The sequence below is a fragment of the Bombina bombina genome, chromosome 6 (genome assembly GCF_027579735.1).
Source record: "Bombina bombina isolate aBomBom1 chromosome 6, aBomBom1.pri, whole genome shotgun sequence".
Lineage (NCBI taxonomy): Eukaryota > Metazoa > Chordata > Amphibia > Anura > Bombinatoridae > Bombina > Bombina bombina.
In genome coordinates, this window is record NC_069504.1 from 512,045,932 (window position 1) to 512,067,282 (window position 21,351).

General features: G+C 37.0%; 1 protein-coding gene across 1 annotated transcript; it reads right to left on the reverse strand.

Annotated features, from left to right (window-relative positions):
- Positions 1-966: 966 nt before the first annotated feature.
- On the reverse strand, positions 967-11,836 carry LOC128665150 (pseudouridylate synthase 1 homolog). The gene is made up of 6 exons (XM_053719890.1): positions 11,800-11,836; positions 10,216-10,318; positions 6,706-6,873; positions 5,120-5,251; positions 1,891-1,996; positions 967-1,739 (listed from the first exon to the last, which is right to left on the reverse strand). Exons 2-6 carry the CDS (start codon positions 10,306-10,308, stop codon positions 1,042-1,044), a joined length of 1,197 nt encoding a protein of 398 aa, XP_053575865.1. The 5' UTR covers positions 10,309-10,318; positions 11,800-11,836; the 3' UTR covers positions 967-1,041.
- Positions 11,837-21,351: the final 9,515 nt, after the last annotated feature.

Genomic DNA, 21,351 nt, shown 5'->3' on the forward strand with positions numbered 1-21,351 from the left:
ATTTGGCAAAATTTGAGATGCAATCGATGATTTTCAGTTTTTATTAACAATTTTAAGACATGGACCAGGAACGGCTCAAGACCTTAAAGGAACATAACACTTTGAGATTGTTACTCCAGTAACACATTTATAATTGTTTCTAATTTGCCTCAGCAGGGGAGATAAGTAAACAGGTTTTTATCCTAGGTTACAGCAAGGAAACATCCTTTTACTTTATGAAGTCTATGTTACCCCTATTTCTTAAATAGTTAAGCAATTAATATAATTTTGAAATTGTATCTGCATATAATACTCAGACTGATATCTGCGATAAATACATCATATGTCTAGCATGTTTGTAAAAATCTATGAGTGCATCAACACCACAATTAATGATTAAAGGTTGGTGCTGGTGGGGGAGGAGTCTACTACTAATTCCTGCTTTTATTATTGTAATCCCATAGTTATTCCACATGCTTATTCACTTGTCCTAGGTAGAGGAAATTAAATTAAAAAAAAAGAGTCTGCCTTACTAATGCACGTCTACACTTCTGATAATTACATTACTGGAATATACATACGGTGGCAGATTTTTGGTTGGCGCAAATTCTGTGCCCTGGGCAGCATGGACCTCATGCACAGTAAATTATCTTTCTGGTAAATAGAAGGTGTATGATTCCTTTACATGCTACATAAATACCTTACTGGCACAGACATCGATTTGCCACATGGTGTGGAGCAGAAAGCAGTAATATTAGGAGCGAATAATTGTTCTCTAATCATCAGGAATCATTAATATAAGAGGTCAATGTGTTCCCTTTGTGGGTTAAACTCCTGTTCTGTGGTTATTTGTTGAGGGTGACATACTATACAATTGCTGGAGTGGGAGCATGATGTGTAGCAGATTTTTTTATGTCAAATAAAACCTAATATGTGAAAATTGCTAGAATTCTAGGTGCTTAAAGGATTGAGAAACAATGATTATAATTGCTGTTTAAATAACTTTATTATAAGAATATAAATTTGAAGCTGTATAAAAAAAACATGTTATTCCTAGATTTCTTAAGCATGACTGCATAAAAGGTCTCTGTAAGTGTTAAATCCAATAAAATTATGTTTTTTAATGTGGTCTAGCCAGTAAGTCATGGAAAAGTTGTCCAATTCACCGTTAAGGATAACTGGTATTATTTTCTTTTCTCGGAAGGAAGCCACAAAAGGTAAACTTTCTTCCCATTTTAGTTCCTGGTGGACTCCATCACCACCATAACGTCTGTTATATCTTTCATAATAAACACTCTCAAGAACCAAACCAAGCCCAGGTGCGGGAGGGATATTGACCTTGTCAATCTGTACACACTGTGGAATAAGATCAGAAGTAACAACACCTTTGGTTACTGCTATGATCAGGCCGACCATTTTTCTTATCTGGTACAGCATGAAACTATGTCCTGTAACATTAATGTAAGCAAACTCAATGCCATGATGAACAAATGGTTCAGAGCAGGAAATGTCAAATATGTGTCTCCAAGCACTGGGGTCATCACTACTTGTCTTTGTGGTAAAGTTGTGAAAATTATGAGTTCCTTTGTAGAAAGAGAGAAAACTATTGACTTGGTGGAAGTCATCCCGGGGCAAACGAAACCTAGAGTCAGGGATGGATGGAGCATATTTAGAAAGAGCAAATGTTGGTACCATGTAGGAATATGACCGTCCATCACACATGTTCTTGGAGCTGAATCCTTTCGTTACTCTTTTTATATCTGCAAAACAATCACAAATGCCACAAAGTAAAACATACATAGATACGTACGTAATTCACTATCTCCAAGGACCAATGGAATTTCTGAATAGTATGAAGTAATATGTGGCATACCACTTAAAAGTAATAATTATTTATTTCTTTTTCTGTACCTATTATACGGATTTCAGGGGGAAGACTTGAATTGATTTTCTCCACTGGATTTGTGCAGGATGTTAGAAGTCTCAAAGATACCACTTGGCCTAAGGCAGAGACCCCCTATAGTTAAAAAAGAAATGTTTAGAAAACATTGTTACATTTTAGGCACAGCTAAATATAATGGTTAATAAAGAAATACAATTCTAGTGTTATCCCATTCTTTATTTATACACTGCAATTATCAATGAAATAGAAATACAGATCCGTCAGTAAATTCTTAAGAAAATAAATATTTAACCATACAAATACATAGTTTTGATACATAACAGGGACGGATGCTTAGGAGCCAGTCCATTTCTGGAGCACTGGCAACAGTTTTACAAGAATATTATCCATTTGCAAGAGCATTAATTGGCAACACTATTTCCTGCCATGTAGTGCTCCAGATGCCTACCTAGATATCTCTTCAACACAGAATATCATGGGAACAAAGCAAATTAGATAAAAGACGTAAATTGGAAATTAAATGGCATACTCTATCTTAAAGGGACAGTCTAGGCCAAAATAAAACTTTCATTATTCAGATAGAGAATGTCATTTTAAACAATTTTCCAATTTACTTTTATCACCAATTTTGCTTTGTTCTCTTGGTATTCTTAGTTGAAAACTTAACTGAGGAGGTTCATATGCTAATTTCTTAGACCTTGAAGGCCACCTCTTTTCAGAATGCATTTTAACTGTTTTTCACCACTAGAGGGTGTTAGTTCATGTATTTCATATAGATAACACTGTGCTCGTGCACTTGAAGTTATCTGGGAGCAGGCACTGATTGGCTAAACTGCAAGTCTGTCAAAAGAACTGAAATAAAGGGGCAGTTTGCAGAGGCTTAGATACAAGATAATCACAGAGGTTAAAAGCATATTAATATAACTGTGTTGGTTATGCAAAACTGGGGAATGGGTAATAAAGGGATTATCTATCTTTTAAAACAATAAAAATTCTGGTGTAGACTGTCCCTTTAATGACTAAAGAACATTTGTTGGGTTTCATATCCTTAGCTGTAATTTTCCTCTTACTCATTTACTGTACCCACACACATTATATACCAATTTTCTCGCCATTAAATGGACTTTCTAAATATACCATTATTTTCATCATATCTTATAATTCACTATTTTTTTTTTATAAAATGATTAAAAAAAAACAAGGAAAAAAAAAACACACTTTTCTAACTTTGACCCCTAAAATCTGTTACACATCTACAACCACCAAAAAACACCCATGCTAATTAGTTTCTAAATTTTGTCTTGAGTTTAGAAATACCCAATGTTTACATGGTCTTTGCTTTTTTTTGTAAGTTATTGGGCAATAAATACAAGGAGCACTTTGCTATTTCCAAAACATTTTTTTTTTCAAAATTAGCGCTAGTTACATTGGAACACTGATATCTGTCAGGAATCCCTGAATATCCCTTGACATGTATATATATATATTTTTTAGTAGACAACCCAAAGTATTGATCTAGGCCCATTTTGGTATATTTCATGCCACCATTTAACTGCCAAATTCGATCAAATAAAAAAAAAAGTTCACTTTTTCACAAACTTTAGGTTTCTCACTGAAATTATTTACAAACAGCTTGTGCAATTATGGCACAGATGGTTGTAAATGCTTCTCTGGGATCCCCTTTGTTAAGAAATAGCAGACATATATGGCTTTGGCGTTGCTTTTTGGTAATTAAAAGGCCCCTAAATGCTGCTGCGCACCACATGTGTATTATGCCTAGCAGTGAAGGGGTTAATTAGGGAGCTTGTAGAGTTAATTTTAGCTTTAGTGTAGTAGACAACCCCAAGTATTGATCTAGGCCCATTTTGGTATATTTCATCCCACCATTTCACCGTCAAATGCGATCAAATAAAAAAAAAATTTCACTTTTTCACAAACTTTAGGTTTCACACTGAAATTATTTACAAACAGCTTGTGCAATTATGGCATTGTTTTTGGTAATTAGAAGGCCGCTAAATGCCGATGCGCACCACACTTGTATTATCCCCAGCAGTGAAGGGGTTAATTAGGTAGCTTGTAGGGAGCTTGTAGGGTTAATTTTAGCTTTAGGGGCATATTTATCAAGCTCCGTATGGAGCTTTATGACCCGTGTTTTCCGGGTCATGACCCGTGTTTCCTGCACCATAACCTGTCTGTCTGCTCTGAGATGGCGGACAGAAATCGACAGAAATCAACCCGATCGAATACGATCGGGTTGATTGACACCCCCTTCTAGCGGCCGATTGGCTGCAAATCTGCAGGGGGCGGCGTTGCACCAGCAGTTCACAAAAACTGCTGGTGCAATGATAAATGCCGAGAGCGTATGCTGTCGGTATTTATCGTTGTGCAGCGGACACTATCCGCTATATCGGATCATGTCCACTCGCACAATCATAAATATGCCCCTAAGTATAGAGATCAGCCTCCCACCTGACACATCCCACCCCCTGATCCCTCCCAAACAGCTCTCTTTCCTTCCCCAACAATTGTCCCCGCCATCTTAAGTACTGGCAGAAAGTCTGCCAGTACTAAAATAAAAGGCATTTTTTTTTTCCATCTATTCAGCTGTGGTGGACCCCCCCTTAGTACCCAACCTCCCTGATTCCCCCCAAACAGCTCTCTAACCCTCCCCCAACTACCTATTTGCTGCCATTTGGGATACTGGCAGCTGTCTGCCAGTACCAAGTTTGCCCCCCCCCCCCCCAAACATGTTTTTTTTTGTTTTTATAAAATATTAATTTTTCTGTAGTGTAGCTACCCCCTCAATACCCCCTCCTACTCCCAGATCCTTTGATTTTTATTTTTTCCCCCTCCCTTCTTCCCATTAAGTTACATTGGTTGCAGTAGTTGCTGCGTGCGTGCGCCCCCCGCACGCTCCCGGCGTGCACATTGCACATACAGGAACCAGATGCCGGGTAGCGATGGGCCGCCCACCCGCCTCCCTGCTAAAGCTCCCACCCACCAACAATCGGCACCATCGCTACCGATTGTGGCTCTCTCTGCATCGGTGTGTAAAAAAATTGTATTGCAGAATGCCTCAATATCGAGGCATCACTGCAATACCATGAAAGAGGCTGTGCTTGGTCGTTAACAATATTTTTTTGTAGGACGTTTCTGGCACGTCCTCGGTCACGAAGGGGTTAAAGTACAAAAATATGTAATGTTGTAGCAAATTAGATGCTATTAACACATTACTACCTTATCTGTACGAGCACACCTCTGGAACCGCAGTTGCCTCTTTTCTATCATTTCTGGAACACAATGAGCCTCAACTAGTGCTGACATCAATGTACTTTCTATAGTTGGAAGATCTGGTCTGCTTCGATTCATCTGCACAGAACAATAACAATAATATTCATAGATTATAATAGCAAGATATTGACCAATTTTAAAAAGTAAAAACATTAACATTTCTGACTAGAGCATGGGATTTTTTTTTTTTTTTTTTTCCAATTTTCTTCTTTTATCAATTTTTCTTAGTTCTCTTAGTATCCTTTATTAAAAAGTAATCATAGGGGAGCTTAGGAGCATGCACATGTCTAGCCATCTGGCAGCAGTGTTTGCAACATTGTTTATTGCAGTGTTATACATAGTTGCAAACACTGCTGCTGTAGACTGCTCTATCTACCTATTGGGTTCTTGTAAAGTGCAGCTATTCACCCGTAAGGGTCTCAAGGCACTGAGGGTTGCAGTTCAGTCGAAGAGCCAGGTCTTGAGGTCCTTTCTGAACATAGTTAGGGCGGTAGCTTGTCTGAGGTGCAGTGGGAGGGTGTTCCAAGTCTTGGCTGCCAGGTGAGAGAAGGATCTGCCTCCAGCTGTGGTTCTCCTGATGCAAGGGATGACTGCAAGGGCTTGGTCGGCCGATCAAAGTTGTTTGGCGGGGGGTGTAGAAGGTAACGTGGTGGTTCAAGTATTCGGGACCGATGTTGTGGAGGGCCTTGAATGCGTGGGTGAGAAGCTTGAAGGTTATTCTTTTGTTGATGGGGAGCCAGTGCAGGTCCCGCAGGTGTTTGGTGATGTGGCATTGACGAGGGATGTCGAGGATTAGTCTGGCCGAGACCTTCTGGATGTGCTGTAGTCTCTTTTGGAGCTTGATGGTGGAGCCAGCGTAAAGACACGTGCACACTATCTAGGTTTCTGATTCAACAAAGGATAACAAGAGAATGCATGCTTTATCTATCTTAAGATACATTTTACTTTGCCCTCTTTTAAATGCAACAAAGAAAAAAATCCCTTTACCATGAAAAACCTAAGCTACTGATATTTGCAAAAGATTTTAAAAATCCTGGTTTACATTGTTGCCAGCACAGACACCAAGTTAAAGTGATAGAAAGGTCAAAATTTAAATGTGCATGTTTGCAAACAATTTTTGCAATATTCTTCCACTAGTAAGAGTTATTACTGTTACTGCATACATACATACATATGCTGTGAGGGCCGTGCACCAGTATTCAAGGTTAGAGAACTGGAAGTGGTGTGAATTGAGTCTGTGAAGTGACTTAATTTGAATCATACAAGCCACTGCTGACTCTCTGAGAAGGTGTGGCCTTTGAATACTGGTGCACAGGCCCCTAAAGCATATGTGCATATGCCACTGGAAAATCAGTAATAACTTTTTCTAGAAGAGTTTTTGCAAATGAAAGTAAATTGAAAAATGCTTATATTTTAAATTCAAATGCACCATTGCATATTTAAATGTTGACATTTCTCTTTAAATAAAGTAAACTAGATTTTGTATCTCACAATCTAAATCTCTAGTATATTATTTTAACTCCAGAACTTACCTGCATACCATAATAGCCAAGACCACAATATGCCATTAATATTGCAAATTTCTTCTTTGGAATTGGGCTGCTACAAGCAATATTCTCTGAAAGGGCACCAAGGCAGCTTGTATCTTCACTATGCACTAGTTGTTCAGGTGTCAACCCCTTCTCTGGTTTAGCTGCACTCTGAAGAGAGGGAAACATAATGCAGCAATATTGTATTTCTATCAAGAAATAGGTGCCCAATTAAAAACAAAACAAACAAACAAAAACCCCCCATAAAGAACAGTTTAAAAAAGACGAAATGATAAAATGTATAGAATTGGACAAGACCTTAGTTTTCATTAGTTCGCAGGCCATGTGAAACTTAGCAGCCCTATTATTGTTATTTTTGCATTAAGTATAAAGTCACAAGAAATCATATTATTTACACTTGAACTTATAAAGCTTAAGAGAAATATTGAAGTTAAATTACTCAATTTTGCTGTTTTAATTTATTTCTATCTTTCAACAACCAACATAAACTGAATGTCTGTCAACAGCTTAAAAGGACATAAAAGTGCAAAAGAAAACACTCTAGTGTGTTGCACCGTATAACAGATATAAATATACATTAATAAAACATATACATGTGGTAATTAACATGCTGCTCTATAAATACATATAATGAGCATGATGGGCTGTACAAAAGTGCAAAGTATGATGAGATGTATAATGTAGAGGGGTATATAGAATATACTCAATTTGGTCCTGCTTACTGTACAGAGCATACCCAACCCTCAATCTTTTATTTTATTATTTACAACACCATCAGTGTGGTGTAAGGGAGAATCAGTGTTGATCTGAAGTTGTTCTTTTTAATACTTCAGTGTGGCTGATAATACAATTCAAAACCTAACTTCCCACTTATATGGGCCTGGCTAGCATATACTATCAAAACAGTTGTGTGTGAAGGGAAGGAATGCCAAACCAAGCAGCAGGTGGAGGGAATGTCTTTTTTGTGCAACATGTAAAAATAAAATCTAGCAGTTGCTAGAACACAGGATGCCAGCAACTAATTTACCCCACAGAAATGTAAACTACAGTAAATGAGCACACAGTTTATACAAACTGCACCACATTACTAACAAGTTAGAAAGTAAGTAGATGGGATTTTGTAGAGGTCTTATTTTGTCTATTCAATTTTAAAGAGATGCATTAGATACCTCGTTTGAATGACGGGCAGCAGCTCCTTTGAAAAGATGTTATGTGACTGCCTATGGATGTATGAATCCAACTACACTAATGAATACCAGCGAAGTGTCCAACAGTGGCACAGAGATCTCCTGTGGTCCATATCTCACACCCCACAAATGATGGGGCTGTGAGGCAAGTGATTGAAAAACTACTGGCCCTGTTTATTAACAAGTGAGTAAACAAGGTTCACAGCCAGAGAACCTATCTACTCTTGACCCTACAGTTATCACCGCACAAGCACTTGCATGTGCAACCTCACTCCTTACTTTAAAGTGAAGGTCAAATTAGATGAATCCTATTAAAAACAAGGGGACTTTAAAGGGACAGTACACTGTAAAATTGTTTTTCCATTAATGTATTTTAAATGACTTGTTATACCACCTGCAGAGTAAAAAAAATATTTGAGAAATTGCATTTTAGGGTTTATTTGTGTATATGAAGTAGCTGGTTTTGTGCTTTGAAACCACAGCCTATTACAATGGGTTGAACTTAAGGTAATATCAGATCTCATTATGTTATAACTTTGTGTACACAGACTAGCTTCCTTATCTTTTAATTGTCTGGAACACCATAGCTAAATACAAAGAGAGAACAATGGAAAATGATCATTTTATTACTTAACTATCCTGCATCCCACTGGGAGTGTAACTTCTTCTGCTGACTGTGTTTACTTAGGCTTGTCAATAGCATATACTCCAGTATCAAAACTTTCAGTATAGGTTGGGAAACCACAAGCTAAATCAGCTATTTCAAATGCTGAAATAGGAGTAAAGGAGCTACTTGCAGCCAATTTAATACACTCTAGCAGGTAAAAAGGATAATTGTGAATAATTTAAAGGGGAGAAAGTTTTTGGGTGACCTGTCCCTTTAATTCATCAAAATTGACATTTCACTTGTTTTCTTCAAATACTTACCTTTTAATCCTGACAGCCGCTGCAGTGCTTCCTCCGCCCGCCGCAAGCCCTCTTCGCGGGTCCAAAATGACTAATCCGGCTTCCTCCAATCAGGCGTTGCCTCAGGCCATGATTTCCCAGGGAGGAAGCCGTGATTGGAGGAAGCCGGATTCGTAATTTCTGACGTATGAAGAGGCTTCCGACGGCCGGGGAAATCGCTGAAGCGGCTGTGAAGATTAAAAGGTAAGTACAGTATTTGAAGAAAACGAGTGAAATGTCAATTTTGATGAATTAAAGTGCCCTTGTTTTAATAGGATTATTAAAAACCGGGCACCAATTCATCTAAATTGACCTTCACTGTAACACAACCAACTGCGTGAGAGAAGGGCTTCTCAATCAAGGATGAACCAATTGGGAATGATTTAACGTTACCACCTAGATAAGAAGCTGAAGTTTTAGACCTCTACTGCTTAACTTTCTGTTTGGAAGCGCACATAAGCGAGCCTTCCCAGCAAGGGCTCAGAAGCTGCTCATAAGGAAATTAATAAATGAAGCCCCATGGCACGTGCATCTTTCCAGCCAGTCAACTCAAGCACCAAAAGAATACTATAAGCAGAAAACAAATGGTTTTGCCTTACTACAAACTCAAAAACAAGGAAAAAAGACTAAAGACATAAAAAGTTAGGGTATGCAACATAAATAAAATAATTAATTAAACCAACTGAACTATTGCATTTGCTTTAATTTTAAATGTAAACATTATATTTGTAACATCATAAAGGGACACTAAAGTCAACATAAAACGTTCATAATTTAGAGCATGCAGTTTTAAGTAACTTTCCAATTTACTTTCATTATCAAATTGTGCTCAGTCTTTTTATACGCACACTTTATGAGGCACCAGCTCCTTCTAAGCATGAGCAAGAGGTCACAGTGTATATGTATACAATTCTGTGATTGGCTGATATCTGTGAAATGATACAGGGGGGCAAATTGAATGATATGTGCTATTACATTGTATTTGTATTAGCCACTTTTTGATTATGCAATAAAGATACATAAAAACAAGTGCCATTAATGTACCTTTAATAACATTGGGAATTAATTGCATCTCCATAATACGTTTAAAAACTGTCATTTTTAAAACAAAATTGAAATTGTTTTGCAGCTCATGGACACAACCCTTTGAAAGTTTTTTTAGCGTGCCTCCATTACTGTGGATATATCAACCAACCACTATGTAATATTTTTTAGGATCAGTGTCCTGCATTCCACAGAATGCATTCTGGCTTGTTTGGAAAACATATTTACCTAGTAAATAACAGTAAAAGAAGACAAGACATGTCTGTATCTACTTAAAATAAGTCTGAATGTGTCACTCAACACAAAAAGTATTTACCTGATGAGAAATCCCATAGGATTTACTTAACAAGATCAGAGAGACCAGTCGTCGACACTGAGAGCCCATTAGCACTGTAGGAATTTTCCTCATATTGAGACTACTTGGAAAAAAAAAATACACATTTTTATTTTGGTTTCAAATATCCATATATTACCTTAAATGATGTAACCAAATTATAATTTGTTAAATTAGGTAGCCAGTCCAAATATATAGCAGTCAAAATGTTTTTGGCTGGGTATGGATTTGTGTCACGTAAAAATGTAACTATAAGCGATTTAACAACAAGAGTGCAAATAACAGATCATGTCAGTAACATGCACAAAAAAGCAATTTATACCCTGCCGTTGTCAGAAACATGTATAGCGATATAACAGCACTAGGTGGTGACATAAGATCTTAGCTGCCAGTAACACACACACAGTGGCATAACCATTGAAAATGTGAAACAGTAAGAGCTTCTACTAAGGGATTTTGCTCATTCAAATATTGCAAAAATGACTCTACCCAAAATTGAAATGAACTGATGTGCCTTTCAGTTTGACTATTAAGCCCTTTTAACGTTTGCTGAATGCTACACAGACACAGCAGTGAATGTTGTTGCAAAGGTGTAAAATTGTAGTGTTTCTATTCTTTAAGCCTAAGAATATAATTTGTATTCACCCACACACTTGCTAGAGTGATTTGTAGTATAATAGGCTATAGTTAATGTACCTTGAAAGGTAAGGGATCTAATAATGACTTATAGATGTTTTAAATAACACCTCTGTGCATATTAACGATGCCCATCCAGTGTGTAAAAATGCCATGCTTTGGTGTATAATATGGCTGGGTTTTGCACTGATTATTGTTTTACAAGTGTTAAATCAGTATACAGACTCAAGGGTTACAAAATTCTATTTTAATGGGTTTTTTTTTGTGGGGTTAAATAGCTGATTTGTGTGTCTTGCCAACAGTGAAGTTGTTAGGATACAAACACCAGAGGGATCACCATTCTGCATGTTACTGCTAGCTTTTCACGTTATTGACAACAAAGGATTGATATGTATGATCACACAGACTTTCACGTTATTGACAACAAAGGATTGATATGTATGATCACACAGACTTTCACGTTATTGACAACAAAGGATTGATATGTATGATCACACAGACTTTCATATCTAAGTAAACAAGCACAAACACCATGACAACTGAAATTAGTACTTGATGTAAAGCAGTGCACGTAAAGCACGTGTGCTGCATCAAAAGAACAGGGCTAAATTTTACATTTGATACTAAAGGGACACCCCATTAATCAAGATTAAGATTTTTCATTAATTTACTGTTAGAACCATTTGATTTTGTAAATAAAATATAGAAATATATTTTAAAGAAAATGTTGCCAGTCTCGGTGTGTGCTTCATTATACTATGTATCGTAATATCATACACACAAAACAAAGAGGCAATATACGCACTTTGTAACAGATTTTAAAGCCTAAAAGCGAGTCACAGAGTTAGAGGTAATGACGTAATGAAATACAGAAGCGTTACAAAAAGCCTCAGATTTAATAGAGGTCAGTAACTATGAACAAACCCTTACGGATTGCGGAAGCAGCTAGCTAGATCCCATTCTTCTAAAGGACCTTCTGGCATCACAGCCGTCACGTGATTGCAGTGATCACATGGTACAGAGCGAGTTGATGAAACGCGTATCAATAATCAATGCGAGTTTGTTCTGTTCAAGAACTTTTATTTGTGCATTGTTTTTTTCTAGAAAGATGAACTTGCCTGTGGGAGAAAATTTATTTTATTACAATTGATTTTGTAGAATACATGGTTTCTTATTCGAGCTATTTATTATTGTGGGATTTAGTTTCTTTTTTCCAGACAGCTTTAGATTGAGTTAAAAGATCAAAATAATGTAAAGGGATGAAGGAATGACAAGGGTGAATGACAAAATGGAATGCCCATAGACTTCAATGGGGTTGTAAAATTAAAAGTGTTGAAGCAACAAAACTATGAGACATATCAACTAGATATTTACCAGATATGTTCCCCAGGTACAGTAACATATTCTGAAAGTGAGATTACTTCAGATTATAGCTGCTTTCTATGGAATGACAAGGGTGAATGACAAGATAGAATGCCCATAGACTATAATGGGATTACATTTAAAAGAGCTATAGAAACTAAAATATGAGACATATGAAATAGATATTTACCAGATATGCTCCCCAGGTACAGTAACATATGAAAGTGAGTTTATGTCAGATTATAGCTGCTTTCTATGGAATGACCGGTGAATGATAAAATAGAATGCCCATAGACTATAATGGGATTACATTTAAAAGTGCTAGAGAAACTAAAATATGAGACATATCAAATAGATATTTACCAGATATGTTCCCCAGGTACAGTAACATATTCTGAAAGTGAGATTATAGCTGCTTTCTATAGAATTACAAGGGTGAATGACAAAATGAAATGCCCATAGACTATAATGGGAATATATTTAAAAGTGCTATAGCAACAAAAAAAATCAGACATATCAAATAGATATTTACCAGATATGTTCCCTACGTACAGTAGCATATTCTGAAAATGAGATTATGTGAGATTATAGCTGCTTTCTATGGAATGACAAGCGTGAATTACATAATGGAATGCCCAAAGACTATAATGGGATTACATTTAAAAGTGCTATAGAAACTTAAATATGAAACATATTAAATAAATATTTACCAGATATGTTCCTCAGGTAGAGTAACATTAACATTTTCTGAAAGTGAGATTACTTTAGATTATAGCTGCTTTCTATGGAATTACAAGGGTGAATGACAAAATGAAATGCCCATAGACTATAATGGGATTACATTTAAAAGTTATATAAAAACTAAAATATGAGACATATCAACTAGGTATTTACCTGATATGTTCCCCAGGTACAGTAACATATTCTGAAAGTGAGATTATGTCAGATTATAGCTGCTATCTATGGAATGAGAAGGGTGAATGACAAAATTGAATGACCATAGACTATAATGGGATTACATTTAAAAGTGCTAGAGAAACTAAAATATGAGACATATCAAATAGAAATTTACCAGATATGTTCCCCAGGTACAGTAACATATTCTGAAAGGGAGATTACTTTAGATTATAGCTACTTTTTATGGAATGACAAGGGTGAATGACAAGATAGAATGTCCATAGACTGACTATAATGAGATTATATTTAAAAGTGCTATAAAAACTAAACTATATTAAAAGTGCTATAAAAACTAAACTATGAGACATATCAAATATATATTTACCAGATATGTTTCCCGGGTACAGCAACATATTCAGAAAGGGAGATTACTTCAGATTATAGCTGATTTCTATGGAATGACAAGGGTGAATGACAAGATAGAATGCCCATAGACTATAATGAGATTACATTTAAAAGTGCTATAGAAACTAAAATATGAAACATATCAAATAGATATTTACCAGATATGTTCCCCAGGTACAGTAACATATTCTGAAAGTGACATTACTTCAGATTATAGCTGCTTTCTATGGAATGACAAGGGTGAATGACAAAATAGAATGCCCATAGACTATAATGGGATTACATTTAAAAGTGCTATAGAAACTAAAATATGAAACATATCAAATAGATATTTACCAGATATGTTCCCCAGGTACAGTAACATATTCTGAAAGTGAGATTATAGCTGCTTTCTATAGAATTACAAGGGTGAATGACAAAATGAAATGCCCATAGACTATAATGGGATTATAATTAAAAGTGCTATAGCAATAAAAAAATCAGACATATCAAATAGATATTTACCAGATATGTTCCCTACGTACAGTAGCATATTCTGAAAATGAGATTATGTGAGATTATAGCTGCTTTCTATGGAATGACAAGCGTGAATTACATAATGGAATGCCCAAAGACTATAATGGGGTTACATTTAAAAGTGCTATAGAAACTTAAATATGAGACATATTAAATAGATATTTACCAGATATGTTCCCCAGGTAGAGTAACATTAACATTTTCTGAAAGTGAGATTACTTCAGATTATAGCTGCTTTCTATGGAATGACAAGGGTGAATGACAAGATAGAATGTCCATAGTCTATAATGGGATTACATTTAAAAGAGCTATAGAAACTAAAATATGAGACATATCAAATAGATATTTACCAGATATGTTCCCCAGGTACAGTAACATATTCTGAAAGTGAGATTACTTCCGATTATAGCTGATTTCTATGGAATGACAAGGGTGAATGACAAAATAGAATGCCCATAGACTATAATGGGATTACATTTAAAAGTGCTATAGAAACTAAAATATGAGCCATATAAAATAGATATTTAACAGATATGTTCCCCAGGTACAGTAACATATTCTGAAAGTGGGATTATAGCTGCTTTCTATAGAATTACAAGGGTGAATGACAAAATGAAATGCCCATAGACTATAATGGGATTATAATTAAAAGTGCTATAGCAACAAAAAAATCAGACATATCAAATAGATATTTACCAGATATGTTCCACAGGTAGAGTAACATATTCTGAAAGGGAGATTAGTTTAGATTATAGCTACTTTTTATGGAATGACAAGGGTGAATGACAAGATAGAATGTCCATAGACTATAATGAGATTATATTTAAAAGTGCTATAGAAACTAAAATATGAGACATATCAAATAGATATTTACCAGATATGTTTCCCTGGTACAGTAACATATTCCGAAAGGGAGATTACTTCAGATTATAGCTGCTTTCTATGGAATGACAAGGGTGAATAACAAGATAGAATGCCCATAGACTATAATGAGATTACATTTAAAAGTGCTATAGAAACTAAAATATGAGACATATCAAATAGATATTTACCAGATATGTTCCCCAGGTACAGTAGCATATTCTGAAAGTGAGATTACATCAGATTATAGCTGCTTTCTATGAAATGACAAGGGTGAATGACAAGATAGTTTGCTCATAGACTATAATGGGATTACATTTAAAAGTGCTATAGAAACTAAAATATGAGACATACAGTGGGACAAAAAAGTATCATTATAGGTATACCTCAACTATGAGAGACAAAATTTGGAAACAAATCCAGACAATCACAGTGTCTAATTTGGAAAGAATTTATTTGCATATTATGGTGGAAATGAAGTATTTGGTCACCTACAAACAAGCAAGATTTCTGGCTCTCACAGACCTGTATCTTCTTCTTTAAGAGGCTCCTCTGTCCTTCACTCATTACCTGTATTAATGGCACCTGTTTGAACTTGTTATCAGTATAAAAGACACCTGTCCACAACCTCAAACAGTCACACTCCAAACTCCACTATGGTGAAGACCAAAGAGCTGTCGGACACCAGAAACAAAATTGTAGACCTGCACCAGGCTGGGAAGATTGAATCTGCAATAGACACGCAGCTTGGTGTGAAGAAATCAACTGTGAGAGCAATAATTAGAAAATGGAAGACATACAAGACCACTGATTTTCTCCCTCGATCTGGGGCTCCACGCAAGATCTCACCCCGTGGGGTCAAAATGATCACATGAACGGTGAGCAAACATCCCAGAACCACACGGGGGGACCTAGTGAATGACCTGCAGAGAGCTGGGACCAACGTAACAAAGGCTACCATCAGTAACACACTACGCCGCCACGGACTCAGATCCTGCAGTGCCAGACATGTCCCCCTGCTTAAGCCAGTACATGTCCGGGCCCATCTGAAGTATGCTAGAGAGCATTTGGATGATCCAGAAGTGGATTGGGAGAATGGCATATGGTCAGATGAAACCAAAGTGTAACTGTTTGGTAGAAACACAACTTGTCGTGTTTGGAGGAGAGAGAATGCTGAGTTGCAACCAAAGAACACCATACCTACTGTGAAGCATGGGGGTGGCAACATCATGCTTTGGTGCTGTTTCTCTGCAAAGGGAATAGGACAACTGATCCGTGTACATGAAAGAATGAATGGGGCCATGTATCGTGAGATTTTGAGTGCAAACCTCCTTCCATCAGCAAGGGCATTGAAGATGAAACGTGGCTGGGTCTTTCAGCATGACAATGATCCCAAACACACCGCCCGGCCAACGAAGGAGTGGCTTCGTAAGAAGCATTTCAAGGTCCTGGAGTGGCCTAGCCAGTCTCCAGATCTCAACCCCATAGAAAACCTTTGGAGGGAGTTGAAAGTCTGTGTTGCCCAGCGACAGCCCCAAAACATCACTGCTCTAGAGGAGATCTGCATGCAGGAATGGGCCAACATACCAGCAGCAGTGTGTGACAACCTTGTGAAGACTTACAGAAAACGTTTGACTTCTGTCATTGCCAACAAAGGATATATAACAAAGTATTGAGATGAACTTTTGATATTGACCAAATACTTATTTTACCCCATAATTTGCAAATAAATTCTTTCCAAATCAGAGAATGTGATTGTCTGGATTTGTCTCCACATTTTGTCTCTCATAGTGGAGGTATACCTATGATGAAAATTACAGGCCTCTCTCATCTTCTTAAGTGGGAGAACTTGCACAATTGGTGGCTGACTAAATACTTTTTTGCCCCACTGTATCAAATAGATATTTACTAGATATGTTCCCCAGGTAGAGTAACATATTCTGAAAGGGAGATTATAGCTACTTTCTATGGAATGACAAGGGTGAATGACAAGATAGAATGCCCATAGACTATAATGGGATTACATTTAAAAGTGCTATAAAAACTAAACTATGAGACATATCAACTAGATATTTACCAGATATGTTTCCCGGGTACAGTAACATATTCTGAAAGTGAGATTATAGCTGCTTTCTATGGAATGACAAGGGTGAATGACAAGATAGAATGCCCATAGACTATAATAGGATTACATTTAGTGCTATAGCAACAAAAATATCAAGTAAAATCCACAAGTTGTATCCAGCACTGGAACCCAAGAGGAGGGAGACCAAGTGCAAGCTGCTGCCTGCTTGCCAATATCAATGTAATACACCAGACAAAATGATCTCCTCAAAAACCCTCAATTTTATTGTAGTATAACAGGAACAGACAATGTCACGACGTTTCGGGGCCAATGCCCCTTAATCATGTGATAAAAACAATCACTACACACCAGAGTTATATAGGCAAATACCTGGGATTTAACCCTTACAATCTCACAACAATCAATTAGATAGATATAGCGCCCTCTCGTGTTACAGCGTATGTAGATAAAGATTAAAAACAGCTAGGAGGCCTAAATATATATAAATTACACACCTACATCCTTATTTATCATATTATTGATACTATGTGCAACAAAATAATGTGCATGTGCTACAGCAAAACAGCTTAAATTTAATTATATTTAATACAATAGCCCATTTTATATATACAACAGAATTTAAACAGCATGAATTAAAGTATACTTATATAGCTTCAAAATACAGCAACTGCAGAATCCACATCCTCAAATCAGATAGAACAACTTTCAATTGAATCTAAAACACAAAAGAACAACACATGCAAATTAGTTACAAAAAATAAAATGAGATATTGACTTAATAAAATGGTGTCCAATCAATCTCTCTGTTCATCCCCTTAGGTTCCAGGGTATCGAGTTTAAAAATCCAAAATGTTACATTCAAAAGTGCTATAACAACAAAACTATGAGACATAGCAAGTACATATTTACGAGATATGTTCCCCATGTACAGTAGCATATTCTGAAAGTGAGATTGCACGAGATAATAGCTGCTTTCTATGGAATGACAAGGGTGAATGACAAAATGGAATGCCCATAGATTATAATAGGATTACATTTAAAAGAGCTATAGAAACTAAACTATGCTACATATCAAATACATATTTACCAGATATGTTCCCCAGGTACAGTACCATATTCTGAAAGTGAGATAACGTGAGATTATTGCGGCTTTCTATGAAATGACAAGGGTGAATGACTACAGGGAATGTCTCTAGTCTTTAATTGGATGTAATGTGTCAAATGCTATAGCAGCAAAACTATGACACATATTACATAGATATTTACCAGATATGTTCCACAAGTGCAGTAGCATATTCTGATTGTGTGGAAGTATAGCTGCTTTTTATGGAATGACATATGTGAATGATAAAATAGTCTTCAAAAGGATGTGAAGTTATAAGTGTTATAACACATAGTATACATTAACCCTTTACATCCTAAAATTATGAGATTTTCATAAGACTTTTACTAGAATAATTTTTGACACTATGGGGTCGAATTATTAAGGGCCAAATGGTCCCTGATTCGCGCGAGCCTTTAGGCTCCCCAGAAACAGCAGTTTAGAAGCAGCGGACAGCAATCAACCCAATCAGATACGATCGGGTTGATTGACACCCCCTGCTAGCAGCCGATTGGCCGCAATTCTGCAGGGGACGGAATTGCACAAGCAGTTCACTATAACTGCTTGTGCAATGTTAAATGCCAACAGTGTATGCTGTCGGTATTCAGCGTATCATGTCCGCCAGACTTTAATAATTTTTTGTATGTGTGTGTATGTATGTATATGTGTGTGTATATATATATATATATATATATATATATATATATATATATATATAATATATACATATATATACATACATACACTTATATACAGTTGTATGCAAAGGTTTAGGCACCCCTGACATTTGGATCTATCAAATAACTGAAGGAAACAGTAATATTCCAGTAGTGAAATTGGGTTTATTGGATTAACAGAAAATGTGCAATATGCACCAAAGGAAATTAGACAGGTACATAAATTTGGGCACCCTTGTCATTTTGTTGATTTGAATACCTGTAACTACCTAGCCCTGATTAATGGGAACACACAATTGTTTGGTGAGCCCATTAAGCCTTGAACTTCATAGACAGGTGCATCCAATCATGAAAAAAGGTATTTAAGGTGGCCAATTGCAAGTGGCAACATGGGGGCCTCAAAACAACTCTCAAATGACCTGAAAACAAAGATTGTTCAACATTATGGTTTAGGGAAAGGCTACAAAAAACTTTTGAAGAAATTTAAGCTGTCAGTGTCCACTGTGAGGAACATAGTGAGAGAATGGAAGACCACAGGCACAGTTCTTGTTAAGGCCAGAAGTGTCAGGCCAAGTAAAAAATCGGAGAGGTAAAGGATAGTGAGAACGGTAAAAAACAGCCCACAGACCACCTCCAAAGACCTACAACATCATCTTGCTGCAGATGGTGTCACTGTGCATTGTTCAACAATTCAGCGCACTTTGTACAAGGAGAAGCTGTATGGGAGAGTGATGCGGAAGAAGCCTTTTCAGCACACACGCCACAAACAGAGTCGCTTGAGGTATGCAAACGCACATTTGGACAAGCCAGCTTTATTTTGGAAGAAGGTGCTGTGGACTGATGAAACAAAGATTGAGTTATTTGGTCATAACAAGGGGCGTTATGCATGGCGACAAAAGAACACAGCGTTCCAAGACAAACACTTGCTACCCACAGTAAAATTTGGTGGATGTTCCATCGTGCTGTGTGGCCAGTGCCGGTACTGGGAATCTTGTTAAAGTTGAGCGTCGCATGGATTCCACTCAATATCAGCAGATACTTGAGAATAATGTTGAGGAATCAGTCACAAAGTTGAAGTTACGCCGGGGCTGGATATTTCAACAAGACCCAAAACACTGCTCAAAATTACTCTGGCATTTATGTAGAGGAACAAGTACAATGTTCTGGAATGACCATCCCAGTCCCCAGACCTGAATATCATTGAAAATCTGTGGGGTGATTTGAAGTGGGCTGTCCTTGCTCGGCAAACATCAAACCTAACTGAACCTATCTATATGTAAATATATATATATATATATATATATATATATATATATATATATATATATATATATATATATATACAGGGAGTGCAGAATTATTAGGCAAGTTGTATTTTTGAGGATTAATTTTATTATTGAACAACAACCATGTTCTCAATGAACCCAAAAAACTCATTAATATCAAAGATGAATAGTTTTGGAAGTAGTTTTTAGTTTGTTTTTAGTTATAGCTATTTTAGGGGGATATCTGTGTGTGCAGGTGACTATTACTGTGCATAATTATTAGGCAACTTAACAAAAAACAAATATATACCCATTTCAATTATTTATTTTTACCAGTGGAACCAATATAACATCTCAACATTCACAAATATACATTTCTGACATTCAAAAACAAAACAAAAACAAATCAGTGACCAATATAGCCACCTTTCTTTGCAAGGACACTCAAAAGCCTGCCATCCATGGATTCTGTCAGTGTTTTGATCTGTCCACCATCAACATTGCGTGCAGCAGCAACCACAGCCTCCCAGACACTGTTCAGAGAGGTGTACTGTTTTCCCTCCTTGTAAATCTCACATTTGATGATGGACCACAGGTTCTCAATGGGGTTCAGATCAGGTGAACAAGGAGGCCATGTCATTAGATTTTCTTCTTTTATACCCTTTCTTGCCAGCCACGCTGTGGAGTACTTGGACGCGTGTGATGGAGCATTGTCCTGCATGAAAATCATGTTTTTCTTGAAGGATGCAGACTTCTTCCTGTACCACTGCTTGAAGAAGGTGTCTTCCAGAAACTGGCAGTAGGACTGGGAGTTGAGCTTGACTCCATCCTCAACCCGAAAAGGCCCCACAAGCTCATCTTTGATGATACCAGCCCAAACCAGTACTCCACCTCCACCTTGCTGGCGTCTGAGTCGGACTGGAGCTCTCTGCCCTTTACCAATCCAGCCACGGGCCCATCCATCTGGCCCATCAAGACTCACTCTCATTTCATCAGTCCATAAAACCTTAGAAAAATCAGTCTTGAGATATTTCTTGGCCCAGTCTTGACGTTTCAGCTTGTGTGTCTTGTTCAGTGGTGGTCGTCTTTCAGCCTTTCTTACCTTGGCCATGTCTCTGAGTATTGCACACCTTGTGCTTTTGGGCACTCCAGTGATGTTGCAGCTCTGAAATATGGCCAAACTGGTGGCAAGTGGCATCTTGGCAGCTGCACGCTTGACTTTTCTCCGTTCATGGGCAGTTATTTTGCACCTTGGTTTTTCCACACGCTTCCTGCGACCCTGTTGACTATTTTGAATGAAACGCTTGATTG

Excerpts from the sequence above, each read along its gene's own strand:
- LOC128665150 (XM_053719890.1), bottom strand. The coding sequence starts at position 10,308 with ATGAGGAAAATTCCTACAGTGCTAATGGGCTCTCAGTGTCGACGACTG. Across the intron at positions 5,252-6,705 it reads TTGGCTATTATGGTATGCAG|ATGAATCGAAGCAGACCAGA; the intron begins GTAAGTTCTGGA and ends TGTTCTGTGCAG. Across the intron at positions 1,997-5,119 it reads GGTGTGCTCGTACAGATAAG|GGGGTCTCTGCCTTAGGCCA; the intron begins GTAGTAATGTGT and ends TTTTAACTATAG.